We start from the raw sequence: 15,539 nt of genomic DNA, 5'->3' as shown, positions 1-15,539 counted from the left end.
AAACATATACATGGTTTTACATCTCTAGCTGTCACACAGGTAAATCATTAGGAATATCAATTCAGTCTGAATCATCACTGTTAGGTAGGATTAGACACGATGGGGGGTCTGACCCTACACATGTCTGGAATCATTTGCTACCCACAAGAAAAAACAAAAAATATTTAAAGTGAAATTTCACTTTTTCATTTTTGGCACGCACACCTCAGACAACAGTACAAATCAACTAATATTAGTCAAATCAATATTAGCTGCCTGGTGGATTCCACTTGTCTCAATATATATAACTAAAACAAAAGGCATGAAACAATTTCCAGGTTAAAAAAAAGAAATTCAATTTTCAAGGGATAAAAAGTTGAAAATAAGGGAGTAGTATTGATTGAGTATCTCAGAGCTACTGATGATTCATCTCCACTAAATATTCACAAAATGTGGCAATCACTTTTACTGAAGTTAGCATGCTAGCCAGCTAGTCTCGGCCCAGTCAGACTGTCTTGTCACTTTCCAATACCAAGTCACTGTAGCTCCCAGGCTTCCCTGAAGAAGTAGCACTGCTCAGAGTGTATTATAATCTATTGTCTTGTGAAAGTAAGTATGGCTGAAACTCTTGCCAAGACTGGTAAGTGAACCGCTGTTAATGCTAACGCTGGCTATGCAGCAATAGCAAACATACAAAATAACTCCTTTAAAAGAATAGTAATTTTGGGAGATTCCCTTATTCACCTTCTTGCTGTGAGTTTGATGAGAAGATCAATACCACTGTCATGTCTGTATGCTAAATATGAAGCTGGAATCAGCAGCCTGATAGCTTAGCTCTGCATAAAGACTGGAAAAAGAAGAAAACCATTTAAGGGGGATTGTACACAGCGCTATTTCAGTTGAGGAATAGTCCAGCACATAACTCCCATAATATGCAGAATTATCATTTTTACACTTGGGTGTTTGCATAGATCAAAAAACACGAAACACAACAAATGAATCAGTGACCTTAAGAGGTGCTGTAAGATGAATTCTGTTACTTTTCGACACAGCCAGGCTAGATGTTTCCAACTATTTCCACTTTTTATGCTAAGCTAAGCTAACTGCTGGCATTAGCTTCATATTTACTGGACGTGAGAGTAACATCAGTGTATTTCCCATTTGACACTATTCCTTTAAGACAGATAAAACCTAATAACTTGTTGCACTGAAGCGTCAGACGAGCACAGGTACAGCACCGGGTACATACAGAGAAAATAACAGAATCACTGTTTTCAGTTAGATCTGTATTTACGCAGCCTAATACCAGCATCATTGACCATCACTGTCCAATTTTTATAGGGGAAAATACTTTTAAACTACACTTAATGACAATAGTCATGAAAAGTCATAGTTAAGTCTTTTCAGGGTATTTACAAAGTGTCCATGCCAGCAGGGCAGGTGTGGTGGGCGGTGTAAGTCCTCTCATGATGGCCTGGTCCGTAGAGAGCTCATCCTGAGCACAGTGAGCTCAGCTACATCTGCATCCTGCATCTCCACCTCTTGCTGGCAGCTTTCTCTGATTACATACACTACGAGACCCACACAGATGAAAATGAGGAGGACTATGCCTATAACCTGGGGTGCAAAAGAGTGAAGCAACACTTGGTTTAGTAGATATCAACAGAGGACGTGTATTTTTGGTTAACAATGACTACTAACAAAGCTATATTAATTCTTTTCAAAGGGAATTCGTTTGGCATTTTGGATATATACTCTACAGTGCACAGTCTGAGGTGGAGGTGTTTCCACTCCTCTCATCCCACATAATCCTCTGTAAACTAGAAAAATATTAAACTCACCTGAGAAAAAACAAACAGCTGCTGCGAGCGGAGCATTAGTTCTTGTGGGGTGACATCTCCCTCACTAATTGGCTCACACCACTTCTGCGGAGCTGCCTTGTCAACAAGTACAAATCTACCCTCCCAGTCTGTCATAGCACAAGCAAAGTATTGGCCATCGAGGAACAACAAAATCAGCCACACGATAGCAGGAACGAAACTGGAGAGGGAAACAGTTTTCCTGCACCACGTATCACATCTGCATCCTTGAATGATTAGCATCAAGGTGAAGGCCATGACGGCAGGAATGATGAAGAATGCTGATGAAAACACTCCGTTCCATGTAGGGTTGCAAGGACACTCAAACTCCAGCTCCACCAGTTTCTCTAGTCCCATGAGGATAAAGCCAAAAGCCACATTTGATACCAGAGGACTGTTGCTAAGTTCATTTTTCAGCCTGGTAAGCCATTGTTGTCTACTTTCCATACTAGATTGACCGAAAAATGAAGACAATCGTTGTAAAAAGCCCAAAAGAGGGTCCACCGTTGTGAACACATTGGCAACAGCTAAGTGATGCGTAATTAACTCATCCAGGGGTAAGTTTTCCCCTCGGGCAAAATGCCACACTTCCACTCTGATTGGTTTTGAACAAAGGAGGGTGTGCCGTCTGCTCTGACATTGCTCTGGCTGATTGGTCTGTGTGAGGTTTCAGGTGGGGTTACATTTTAAATGTGGTCTCCCATGGACAAACTGGAGGGAGGGCTGTAAAGTGGAGGGAAGTTTGTTCTGCAGTTTAGCACAGACTGGCCCTCTGCAGTAGTTCAGCAAAAAACAAATGCATGGAGGTGTTCGCACATATCAAAGGGTAAGCCTTTACATTGAATAATCAAGTTACAGGCCCAAATTTACACTACAACTAAATAAAAGCAGGAACTGTTACAGGTAGAAGATATTTAGTGAAAGAAATGTCACATAATTTACCTCTTAAAACTGCTCGTCTATTTTGAAATGTATCATGTGCTCAGGTGTTTTTCCTTCTTTTTTTGAATTGTGTGAAATAAAAAAAAAGAGATGCATTCAGACTCTTGCCAGTTTACCTCAACTGGCCACATGAGGGCGCCCATGCAGCAGCACAGATAAAAGATAGAGCGGATTACAGGAGGCCATGTTGAACTTTGAAGGGGATGTGGTACATACAGCTTGAGAACACCCAGGCCACTGATGTGATGACATAATTTATAAATGACCTCAGTGAGCTCAAGAGCATCACCATAATCTCCTCACAGTAAAACCTGACAAGAGCGAGTATTGAGGCACTGTGAAACAGGCTTGGAGACGTAGGATGTGACTGGTGAAAACTCTGGCAGGATTGCCTTCAGTTCATTTGCATATTAACCCTTGCATTTTTTTCTTAATTGCAACCACTCATGTCTTAATTTTAAAGACATCTGTCACTTGCTCTGCATAGTTGTATACTGGTGTAAACCAGCTGGCAATCTATAGGTTGTATTAGTATTGCTGAAAGAGCTGTTGAACAGGGTTATGAAATTATACAGCTAGGTTATTCCTGGAGTCAGGAAATAGTGAATGAGCAGAAACACCTTCCTCCAAATGGCAGGAGATGGAAATGTGGACTTTTCATCTCATAAAAAAATAGATAAAAAATTGAAGCTTATCTGCAGATAAGGAAATGAAGGCTGGGCAGCTACATTGTAACTGCCTGAGTTCACAAACAACATTACATCCGTGTTAAGTGTGCGTGTGTGCGTGTATGTGTGTGTGTGTGTGTGTGTGTGTGTGTGTGTGTCAGCGTGTCTCTTTGTGTACATGTGTGTTTATCCACGGTCATGAGCGCATAGGGCACGCGCAGCTTGTCGTTGCTGCCGTTGGTGTCCTACCAGCATCTGTTCCTCTCTTTTTTTTGTGGTATTAAAAATAGACCGGTGCTGATAACAGACTTATGTTTCGGCTACATCACTTCCCTTCGGGAATAATTTGTGCGCCACTTTCATTTTAATCACCGAACCGTGAGCGTGAGAGCGCAAATGCGCATCGGTCTGCGCATCTTTGAATCTTCACAACTACACTGTGGACAATCTCCCTGACATCCAAAGACCTCTCCTCCGCAATCCGACGAGGCTTCTTCACCGCCTATGGCTGCACATCGGCATCCCTGAGCCGCTGGCCTCGTCCCCGGACCCTTCACCCGTCGCTGTCCTTTTAAGGTCTTTGAATCTGGGAGACATTTTTTTTTTCAAATAATCCTCGGCTGCCTATTTTTAAAGCACCCGGTGCTATGCTGGGCCCATCTCTCTAGATCCTGTGATCAATACACGAGCTCTCCTCCCACATTCGTCCGACCGAGACCCTGGTACTCTCACCGAGAGACCCAACAATGCATCCTAACGCAGTGATGCTGCTGGCGGTGGCCCTTTTAGGGAACTTGATGCTGCCTTTCATCTCGGCTCAAAACGGTAAGAAAGCAGATTTGACCATGGCATAATTGTAAACATCGCGTTGAGGGAAAGTGACTTGACTTGTGTGAGGACGCCCGAGCGATATGTTGCCACAGAGGATTTTGAGAATGACTGCGATAAAGCCTCTACTACACTGTAGTTTCACGCATCTCGACAAGAAGGCCAGAGTTAGACACCAACAAATCTGATTCAGTCACTGACCACACAGTCAAACCTTTACGGAGCTTTAACCAGAGAAAACAGAAAGAAAACTGTCGTTGTTGTGACATCTTTTTTTTTTTTTTTTGCAAGGTTATCTCATGTATTGCCAACTAGTGTACTATAGTGTAGATGCAACTGAATTAACTGTCACTGTTGGGCAAATAGAATGTGTTGTCAAATGTGTTTTAAAACAGGCAATGTGCGTTGTTGCTGGGAGCAAAATTGGGGCTTGTACCTTCATGGAATTAGTTGTGAATATTTACGTACAGTCTATGGGTAGCCTGGGGCTGTCAGTGTGCAGTTTGTTTAGTCAAAGGGGGTTAGGGAGCAGAGTATGTCAAGCAAGACTAACCTGCTCTGGATGCTGATGAAGTATTGTCAACACACACAAGCACAGACTAAAGTCTTGCCCAGTGTGTGTTTGAAATACTGTAAATTCCAAGCACTTCTGTCTCACATGTGTTGGACTTCTGCATCTGTTCATAGAGAAAACTGCTTCCCTATTATGCCACATTTCCACTAATGCCATAGTAAGTGTGGGCCTTACTTTTTTGCCTAACTTTGGTTATTGCAAACCTAAATACAAAATTAACTTCCTTATGTCCTTATCTGATGTTCAGTGTTTGAGCACCAGATGTTTCTTATCTGCAAGTATAGAGTGCATAAGACATTTGGTTGTCAGACATTCAGAGCTGCAAAGCATGTTCATTTGCGAGTTTAATTTCAAAAGTTCACTGTGCAGTAATCACAATAAAAACAATTTGATGTGGTTTAAATAAATGTCAGCAGCAACATGCTGTCGGGTGTTCCAGGCTGTCCTCTTCTGCTACAGCATGTCCTGTTATCAAATTCTGTTGAATCACATCACCCAGAGGGGCACACAAATCAGCAGACATTCATGAAATGAAAGTGGATTTTTTTTTTCTCCAATTTTTTAAAGAACCCCAATAGCTTCCGTGAGCAACCCCGACAAGTCGGTGCTTTAGTATGCAAATGGCCCAGTCTATTTCAGTTTTTGTTAACAAAGTAATCATTGCCTTTCTTTTCAGAAGCTGCTATACCCACATGTCAAGGCCTCGTGTTGACAAATCAACGTCACTGACATCATCTAATCGCCTTTCAAAAAAATACAATAAAAATGAGATAAGGCTGAGAATTACTCCGCATACTTATAATTTTAATGCTTAATGTTCACTTCGTCTTTTCTGTGGGATAATCAGACACCCACTGTGCAAAACTTAATAAGACATGTATTTTGATGATAGGATGGGAAGGTTGTGAAAAACCTCACTCCACCACTGTCCTACCTTAAGGATTTAATTTAGCAAGTATTTGAAATGGAGAATGCTCAACACTATTTGAGTCTCAACAACTCTAGTGTAATTAATTACCACACTTTTTTGATTAATACTAATATGCAAAGCACAGTGCATAGTTATTGAAATGTAGATGATACTACAAGAAATCACAAAATCAGCCTACATCTTCAGCTTGTGAGGAGATAAAAAAAGAAAACTTAAATGCCATAGGAATTATATAACAAAATATTATCCCTCGAATTCCTTTCTTTCTTCTTTTTTAATGTCTCAGAGGTGCTTAAAGTGTGTGCACACACAGTGAGGCGCTCTCTCAACTTGCTAGCTGGAAAAAATCAAATATCCAATAATCCCTCTATTGTATGATAATGTCCAAGCAAAGGCATTCCAAGCATTTCCTGTGGTCTCTGCTCTGTGTTAGCTCCCACTCACTGAGGCCCAGTTCACACCACAGAAACACACACACACACACACAGACACACACACACACACACACACACACACACACACACACACACACACCCTTGTTGTACTATATTCATAGGTACCCATTGCTAACATTATGCACTCCCTAGCTCCTTACAGTAACCTTAACCATCACAAATGGATGCCTAACCCCCTAACCTAAAACCAAGTCTTAACCTTCAAACAGCCATTTAAACATCTGGCGTCCAGTATTTTGGTTCCAAACAAAGTATAGTGGGCTTCCGGTTTTTGGACCCCACGAATATTGTAAATGTACACATATAGACTGTGTATATATTTGTGTGTATATATATATATACAGTATATATGCAGTCAGGGTTCAGTGAGATATCAGTGCATTGATATCTGTTGTATACTGTATGCAGAGATCCTAAATTCATAGCTAATATATAGATGCATTTCATTTCCAGTAAATAGACCCTACTTTTATTACAGGTTTGACCACAGCTGTATTAAGCTACAGTTAGTTTAACACTGAAGGTAATATTCTGACATTTACTCACATTTGCATGCATCCAAAAGCCATTTCATTTCTCTCTCACAGTTCAGATTAAGGGTAATCGGTGCATGGCTTCTTATGCAATCCTAGATTTTCCTGTGATATTACAGAGTTCAGGGAGTGACGTGGGGAGAATAATAATTATAAGTGCAAGAGACGATCTGGGAAGCAGAGGGAATTCATGCCATCACTCCCTCGCGTTTAGGGAAAAGTAGGTCTACTATAGGTGCCTAGTTTCTGCGACAGATATTTGGAGGACTGTAAATAGCATCCGTCCATTCTCCCTCGTTTCTATTTTTACCACCAAGCCACAGCACTGAGAACTGTGGCTTTAAGGTCCTTTTGTGAAAGTGAATCCATTAACTCTTAATGGACGGCCTCCTTGTGCACAGCTGCACAGCTGCACAGCCTTCTAAAGACTCGCTTAGGTGGCTGTGAACCATTTAAGCTGAGAGATGATGTGATCTTTATGCAAAGAATATAAAGGCTGTTGAGAAGGTGGCTGTGGCTGACCTGAAGAAGTGCCTCTGTGTCTTACATAATTTCCCAATACAAAGCATGTAGCCTGCTTCTGCTGCCAACTATGTTGCTGTATTATCACTGCTTTTGTGAGCCGAAACACACAGCTCATGTCAAGATAGCCTATAGAACCATGAGCTGATATAATGACTTTCATGTTAAAAATGAACCTTTTACGTTTGTTTTCTTTCATTTAACTGGTTCCTTATGACCACTAGGCACGCACAACAGCAAAGATTAGTTCCTCCAAAGGTTACAATATCGGAGTATAAAGACATGATGCAGAGAAAGCTATACATGTATTGCAATGTATGCTGCAGACCAACAGCATTTAACAGCTATGTACCATTCAATCAATAGACCAACATGATGCAGCAGCTTGTCTATTATCACATTACTGTCCCGGCTGTGGACAAAGTTACATTCGTGAGTCTGGAAAATATACTGTAGGACTCAAGCCAGCTCTTAAAATGAGTCATGCTTGTCCACTGTGAAATCTGATATGAACTGCACTGATTAGGAGCAGCATATAAAACACAATGCAGGGACATACTGATGCACAGCTGTAAGGTGAACAGTGTTTTTTTTGTTTTTTTTAAATAGTGATTTGTCAAGGGAAGGTTTTTGCTGAGCATGCATGCTGTGTTTTTTTTTTTTTCAGCCTCACCCTGCTTCACATTCATATAGTTACACTCAGCCGCAGCTGGAGGTTCCCCAATTTAGCCACAGCTCTGTACTACTGGCTGTTGTGTCGGAGCAAGGGCACAAGGGCAGCTCAGAGACAGAACACTCAAAGAGGTTATTTTCATTTAAACCTGGCCTTATTTCTCCCATCGGCCTGGGTATTTTAACAAGTGACGTAGCAGACACAAGGTTGCTTTCTTTTTTACCTACAGACTCTTGCCAGCTGATGTTCAGCAAAGCAGAGTCATTTAAGTTGACATATAATAATACTTGATAGTATAGATGTAGGAGATTGGGGAATACCATTAGTTGCCCATGAAGAAAACTATGGTTGGTGGTGGAAGACACTTTTGTGGAGGTGTGATTTTTCTAATTTTGGAATTTTCTTGTTATTTCAACGATGAAAATCAGTGTAACATGACGCGTCTATCTCCATGCTTCTCAGGTTTTACATCAAATCATTTGAATTCCCTTGTTTTGACCTCTGAAAGAGAACTAGCAAGTGTTTGCTGGTTGTGATTAGAGGATGGGATTAGCGAATTTCTACCCAGAACAGGGGTTATTGGGGTTTAAATCTTATTAATCTGTTTCTTCTCTTCTATGATCTGAGTGACAGACTCCTGTATTATTAGTAAGATTGAAATGGTCGGCCCAAATGTCATATTTTTTCTCTTGAAATTCAGATTTGCAAAGAACGGCAATCTTTTGTCACGTTGCTCAACCACAGTGACATCACATAAGGCAGATCAATGATGTGATAAAGTCAGTGAGGAAAATTCTAACTGCTTTGTCGTGTGGTGAGAGCCGCCTTGTATACATCATCACAGCCATACTTTTTTTCCTGTATATTCCTGTACATTTGCTTGTAGAGACTTGACACTTGGTTGATGCTGGTAACTCAGCATGGTAAACATTTAGAAGAATGTACTATATTTATTTACTAATATCATTGTGTGTAAGTGGTTTTGGTTATTCATTTGTGAGCACTGCATATTTCGGCTGCCTAACAGCAACCATTTTAATACAAGAATCTATCAAACTTACAAACCGAAAGTCTTGTTTGGCCTCTGGGTTTGATTTTCCAGCAACAAAGAATGAGAATGGCAATGTTTTACTCAACAGCCAGTGCTTAAACCTGTAAAAAAACAGCCCCTCTCTACACAGGTTAAACAGTACAGTTTTGGTGATGACCCTTGTCAAACATGGAGACAATGAATAGAAACCACTGGATGTTTGTTAGGTGAGACAATCATTTAAAAACTTAGACTTAAAGATTGTAGAATGTAAAGAAATGGTTGGCAGTAATATAAAGAGCATGTGATTTATAGTGAATGGGCTATAGCACAAAAAATCACCAATGTGGCCCTTTAAATTGAATGTTTTTGACACACTATGTATGAGGAGAAGTTAGATTAAGGCAGTGTCAAAGCGTGTTATCCACCCTCTGGTAGATTAAAAAGTAGAGAGAGGGTGTAGACAAATTTTAAAGATATTATGGCCGATTGAGACTCACACATGCATTGTCACCTAAACCTAATCTGACCGTTTGTCAGGACTGTGTGGGTGTGTGCACACTATGCTTGACTGACAGCTCCCTGACTCACCGTATTTGTTTTGTGGCACCTGTCGGTGCAGGCCAAGCTACACCTTTATGATTCTTTCTGGGTATTCAGTGACCTTGACACACCCCCAGGATAGTTCTGCCCAACTTCAACACAAAATTAGGTCTAATGTGGACATGATCAGAATTTAGATTTCACCAAAATCCGCCACTAAATTAGATCCTAATCCCTTGGTTTTCTTTGAGTAAATCAAAGAAAATGTTACTCAGTAGTAACAATTTACCTTGCAAATTACAATGTAGTAGGTGATCTTGCAACATGATAGACAACAGGGAGTGAAAGATACTAAAATCTAAATGATAGGCGCAATTGTAATCTTTTGTGTCCTACAAATGACCTGTAAAGGCACACATCTTTCTCAGTCGCAGTAACATGTACAACGAAGATGCATCCACACCCACAACCTCAAACACACACACACATACACACACACACAAACACAAACACACAAACACAAACACACAAACACACTGCCTAGCACATAACCAGTTCAGCGGCCCCAGGGGGTTTCCTACTCGCTGCTTTCTCTGTCTGTGTTGTGCGACTGCGGACAGGGATCCAGGTTGTAGGCAGGCAGCTGACTCACTCTCAGGCTGCATGGTGGTGGTGTGTGGCGAGCTGTCAGTCCTCAGGGGAGCTCTCCTCTCTACCTACATCACTGGAGTAGGTAGGCTGTAATGACTGTGACTTCCATGCAGCCTTGGACAGAGCTTGTCACAGAAGACTACGGGTTATTTTGTGATACTATTGTGCACATGTCAACCTGGGACTGGGAGTAAAGTGAGGCAAAGCGTGCAAGTCAGACATGGCACTGTGAAGGACTTAATTCATTTGTCTTGAATAATTTCTGTTAAACCATCCACTCATATAAACACTTGTTCAAACAGGGAGAAACATCATGTCTCCTCCTGCAGTGAAACTCTCATTTGTTTCAACTATCCTGTAATATTCTTTTAAGAATACCACATTTAATAATATATAATAATACCACCCACCAATTTACAGTGACACTAACCAGCAAGAAAACCCCACCACAGCAATGTCTGCTTACTTAATACTTTAGTTTGTGTTTCATCCGTGTCGGTACAAGCATTATGTTGGTCTTAGAAATAATGCTTGTGACATTACAATACACAGCAACCAGCAGCCACTCGGAGGTATTAGCTGAAACAACATCCCTATGTTAACTCTGCAAGCATTAGCAATCAGCCCCGTCCAGCAACTGAGCAAATGTCAATACACCACTGGCCATATAAGTATCACCGTAAAGGAGAAAACTACTCATGATCCAGATCTACCTTTAAAGCCTATAGACGGCAAGTGTCTGATACTAAAAGATAGATTTTGGGTGTAAACAGTGGACAGAAGCCTGATCGACAGAGCTTTAAGGTCATAGTTTCACTTACTAAAGCTCAAATGAAGCTTTTAGTCTACATATGAAAACTGCCATCACCAGCATTTAGGATTTCAAACAGACCAATCTACTTGTTTTTAGACCTACTGTATTTTTTGTTATGTACAGTATGTTCTTTCTCAAACTGTGTGTTAGAGAGCTTTTTTATGTCCTATATTTATTCGCATACATGTCCGTTTTAACTGTTTGCTAACGCTGATAGTGACTTTGTCATGCACTGGAAGTTCACCCTGTTTCTTTCCTCTGCTGTCCATACTGTGAATTTGGAGGAATTACATAACATGCCATAACATCATTAAATTGACCGGAAAACTATTTGTTTTCTGTAATTTTCCTTCACACGTTTTCCAGTTTCTGATGTCAATGCACAATAAATAGAAAGCATCAGCTTTTTTCTTTTTTTTGCATTTGTTCAGAACAAACTGAACTAAAATCAACACATCTGCCCTTCAGTCGACCGCCTCCCTGCTCATTTGCATAAAGATGAACTCTGCTCATCTTTCCTCTACTGTTGTAGTTGCTGAGATATTTCTACTGTCCACAGTCTTTGTCACTTCTTGTCTCCCAGCTTGCATTTGAAATGAATGAGTACCGGCTGGCTGCTTTGTGTTTTGTTTTCACTGCCAGTGTAAGCTCCTTGTTTAAACAACATGAAAATTGGTCTGCTCATTGGCCGAGTGTTGTCTGTAGTTTGTTCTGTGCGTATTTCTCCTCAGAGCCTCCCTGAGCCTGAATTTAAATGAAGTCATCTGTTCCTTTTTCTGATTTAATTTGCCATCACCTTGGAGGACATTCATTACTTTTTTTAAGCAGATACTATACTGTGATTATGAGCTCTTATGCATGGCTGACAATGGTTATCTATGCCATGTGGTAAGCCAATTTACTGTCATATCCATAATAATAGTAGAGAATGCCAGAGTAAATGTTCTGTCAAATTGAAATATTGCTTTCAAAGTGTAGGCGGATAGGCTTGGATTCACCCTCTGGGATTATGTGGTGAGCTTGATAGGCCCAGATGTTTCCAGAGAAAGGAAACAAATGCTAATTACTCTGCATATCTCTAGGCATTGCACATAGAAACACAAGTTGGAAGCACCTAATATCCTCAGACACATCTCCCAATAGGAAGACTGCAATTTTTTTTGCTAAATTCTGTTCATAATCTCACTCTCCTATCGTCTAATTTATTTTCGTTTGGCTGTGAGTCACAAACTGGTGTTGGGCAACAGACTTGTTACCATGGCACTAACTAGAATCCATGCATTGTCAAGTATGTCAAATATTTTGGCTGTATTTTGACAGCCTGTTGGAGTCCAGTGCAATGAGAATAATGTTCTCAAGCTTTGCAAACATTGTGCAATACCGCATTGTGGAAAATGACCAGAATTTAAACCATGTAAACCTTGGGAGTGGTATTTATTTTCACTTGGCAAATAAACCTTCAATAAATTTATTTAAATAAAATGTACCTGGTTTCAGTGTGGGAGTGAGCTGAATACTGCAGTTGCTGACACTCCTTCCTCTGGCTTCTACAGGCTTATCTGTTCATGTGCCTATGATGCATTACTTTGAGCAGGGCAGACAGATCTGGGAGGCCCTGTAAGCTGTTGTAGTTAGACACAACACTCAAGAGACCACAGGCTCTTTGTTCCCATTTCCTCTACAACAATTCAGGGCAGAGTTAAGGCAGTGTATTTTTTCTGATTTATTTAAGCACATGTGGTTTACAGCTGACAGGCTGCAGGGGCTGCAGAGAACAGTGTCTGTGGTCCAGGTGATTTGTCATTAGATGAGGTTCATTAAGGCTGGCAGTGTATTGTTGGGCTAACTACTGATGTGGAACAGGGTCATGAATCAGGCACAGACGCAGCATGATGCACTCACAGTTGTGATAATAAAGCCTATGGATCCCATTTCATTTTGAATTCCACTATGTTTCATATTTTAAATGCGTTTCCTGCTTCACATGCAAGTGAGGTAGTCCGGCAGTGTCAGAAAAAATGGGGGCTGTTTGTCTGACTCCATAACCTTAAATGCCACTGACGAGATGTATTGGGGATATTGATGCATATTTCGGTTCCATGTGTTACTTATATGAAGCAAATTTTGCTTTAAAAGCCCAAATCAACTGTGTGATTCCAAACTGTCAGTTCATTCAGGGTTTTACGCAGAAGCTGGTTGAACTATCCTGTTCCACTCTGACCAGATGTGAGTTTTGAAAACCTGCTCTTAAATTCCAGCTTATCCAAAATGAAAGCTGGTTGACCTAATTTATGGTGTTACCAGCAATAGCTGATATGGACGAAAAGAGATCAGGTTTATACATATATACTTACAGTTATGTCTGTTTGTGATGATTTCTGTGAATTGCTTTTAATGGGCATTTACAGCTTTATTTAAATGTATTAGTTTTTGTGCAAGTATAATATTATAATGACAAATAACTATACAGACTTTTAAAACAGATCTGAGCATTTTCATTCTGTGTTTTAAAATAGGTATTATTGTTATTATTATTATTATTATTATTATTATTTAGCATTCTAGAATATCATTTGCAAGAAAACAGTGATGCAAGAAGGCCATGCGTTTGAATCTGAGTCTGCATGAGTTTCCTTCAGGAACTCCTCCCAGTTTCCTCCCACAGTCCAGTCACATGCAGATTATTATGAACTGGTGACAGTAAATTGCCCGTAGGTATGAATGTGAGTGTAAATATGGTTGTCCATCTGGATGTGTTAGCCCTGTGACAGACTGGCGGCATGTCCAGGATGTACTTGTCTTGGCCCCAAAGGGGTGATGTAATAGATGAGACTGGAACTGTGACTTGTGGATTCGAAGTTTCGAGTTTATTTGCAAAAAAAAATCGAACAGACCGGAGCAAGACTATTTATACCATCACACTCAACGACAGATTTCCACTGCACTTTCTCAAGAGATGTGGGGGGAATCAGTATTCCTGATATGCACACCTTTCTGACACATTATGGGATTTTCCAAACCAAAAACAAACTCCCCTTGACCTAACTTTCAAGATTTTATTGATGAGATATTGTTCTAACTAACAACACTTACTAACATCTCTGGTGGAGGTAATAACCTGATAGTTTAGATGCCCGGAGACGCTCGCTGTACCCAGGACGCACATTATCATAGCTTTCCATTTCAGCAGGTTTAATAACTCTTAAATAACATTCATTCCTCTGATAGAGTGGTGTCAATGAGACTTAAGGTCAAGGGGGAAATTTCTAAGCCGCTGATTTTGATGAGTCTCATGATTTTTTTTATGTAGTCTTCTTTTTCAGCACTGACAAATGTGTGGTACATTCGTGAGGACTTTTCATTTCAATGGGGTCAAGTAAGAGTGGTGCCACTGATTGTTGCATCACAGTGAATGTAGGAAAGGGTTGGGTGATTGCTCATCTTGACAAGGCTCTCTGATAAACAAACCTTTAAGGAACTGGCTGAGACTGATCAAACTCAGTGAGGATGCTCAGATAGATCTCTCCTTCACTGTCTATACATTGTAAGTGTTTTGTTCAATTTTAAGATTTATATGTACTGCATTCACTGTACTGTACTAATGTTTACACTGTTTGTTCAAGCATAATAACGTGAAAGTTTATTCCTCAAAAATCCTGGTACACTAACCATTATAAGATTACATGTGAGAAAGAAAGAGATAAAAGAAAAAGAAAATACACAAGATTCTAGCATGATTTGCTGGTACAGACTTGAGACTGGTTGACTATGACTTTGTTTGACAGTTGTAGGCCTCAGTGGGCCAGGGAACCTTGACGTTGAACGGACTGGTGTTAGACAATCATCAATCTTTTCTTTTTCACCTATCAATGATTTTAAGCTTGCTTCTTTTTCCTTTGGCTTTAATCATCCTCTATTTTGTTTAAATTTGTTTCCTTCTCCATCCCTTGACCTTTCCACATCTTCCTATTTCTCTAACCCTCTTCTGCCCTTTCCTTCCTGCCACCCCGATGCGCTTTTCCTCTCCAGCTGGGTTTGTGAAGTCGCCCATGTCTGAGACTAAGCTTACGGGGGACACCTTTGAGCTGTACTGCGACGTGGTTGGTAACCCCACTCCAGAGATCCAGTGGTGGTATGCTGAGATCAACCGAGCCGACTCCTTCAAGCAGCTGTGGGACGGAGCCCGCAAGCGTCGGGTATCTATCAACACGGCCTACGGCACCAATGGGGTCAGTGTGCTCGGCATCACGCGCCTCACACTGGAGGACTCTGGGACCTATGAGTGCCGGGCCAGCAACGACCCCAGGCGCAATGACCTCCGACAAAACCCAGCCATCACCTGGATCCGTGCCCAGGCCACCATTTCGGTGCTACAGAGTGAGTGGTCTATGTCCCGTAGTACCTAGATGGTGAACGAACTACCCCTGTCCCAACCACTCCAACCCGTAAAAACCTCTCAAGAGCTCACCCTCACCACAGCGGTTACTGGCCAGGCAAAAATAAAACAAACAACGTTATTTATTCATGTTCCTTTTTT

At 40.9% G+C, this 15,539-nt stretch overlaps 2 protein-coding genes across 3 annotated transcripts in view; one reads left to right on the top strand and one right to left on the bottom strand.

Moving 5' to 3' along the window:
- Positions 1–1,443: 1,443 nt before the first annotated feature.
- Positions 1,444–2,285, bottom strand: LOC147818793 (calcium homeostasis modulator protein 6). The gene is made up of 2 exons (XM_087175523.1): positions 1,821–2,285; positions 1,444–1,596 (listed from the first exon to the last, which is right to left on the bottom strand). Exons 1-2 carry the CDS (start codon positions 2,283–2,285, stop codon positions 1,444–1,446), a joined length of 618 nt encoding a protein of 205 aa, XP_087031649.1.
- Positions 2,286–3,670: 1,385 nt separating this feature from the next.
- The window catches only part of nptnb (neuroplastin b), a 28,173-nt gene continuing 16,304 nt past the window's right edge, over positions 3,671–15,539 (top strand). The window contains exons 1-2 of one of the 2 annotated variants that reach the window (XM_023411925.1): positions 3,671–4,273; positions 15,032–15,379. In XM_023411925.1, coding sequence (XP_023267693.1) covers positions 4,195–4,273; positions 15,032–15,379 — 427 coding nt within the window. In that variant the 5' untranslated portion in view covers positions 3,671–4,194. The remainder of the gene's footprint in view (positions 4,274–15,031; positions 15,380–15,539) is intronic. The other variant, XM_023411927.2, reaches the window with a different exon arrangement.

This window comes from Seriola lalandi, unplaced genomic scaffold (genome assembly GCF_002814215.2).
Source record: "Seriola lalandi dorsalis isolate HSWRI2012SDOR001 ecotype SW California unplaced genomic scaffold, Sedor1 jcf7180002054474, whole genome shotgun sequence".
Classification (NCBI taxonomy): domain Eukaryota; kingdom Metazoa; phylum Chordata; class Actinopteri; order Carangiformes; family Carangidae; genus Seriola; species Seriola lalandi.
The sequence above is the reverse complement of the archived record's forward strand: the minus strand, read 5'-3'. Positions and strand labels throughout refer to the sequence as shown.

What these genes read in the sequence shown, in the direction of transcription:
- LOC147818793 (XM_087175523.1), bottom strand. Translation starts at nt 2,285, where the DNA reads ATGGAAAGTAGACAACAATGGCTTACCAGGCTGAAAAATGAACTTAGC. An exon ending in AGCTGTTTGTTTTTTCTCAG is followed by an intron (nt 1,597 to 1,820) that starts GTGAGTTTAATA and finishes TTTGCACCCCAG; the next exon opens with GTTATAGGCATAGTCCTCCT.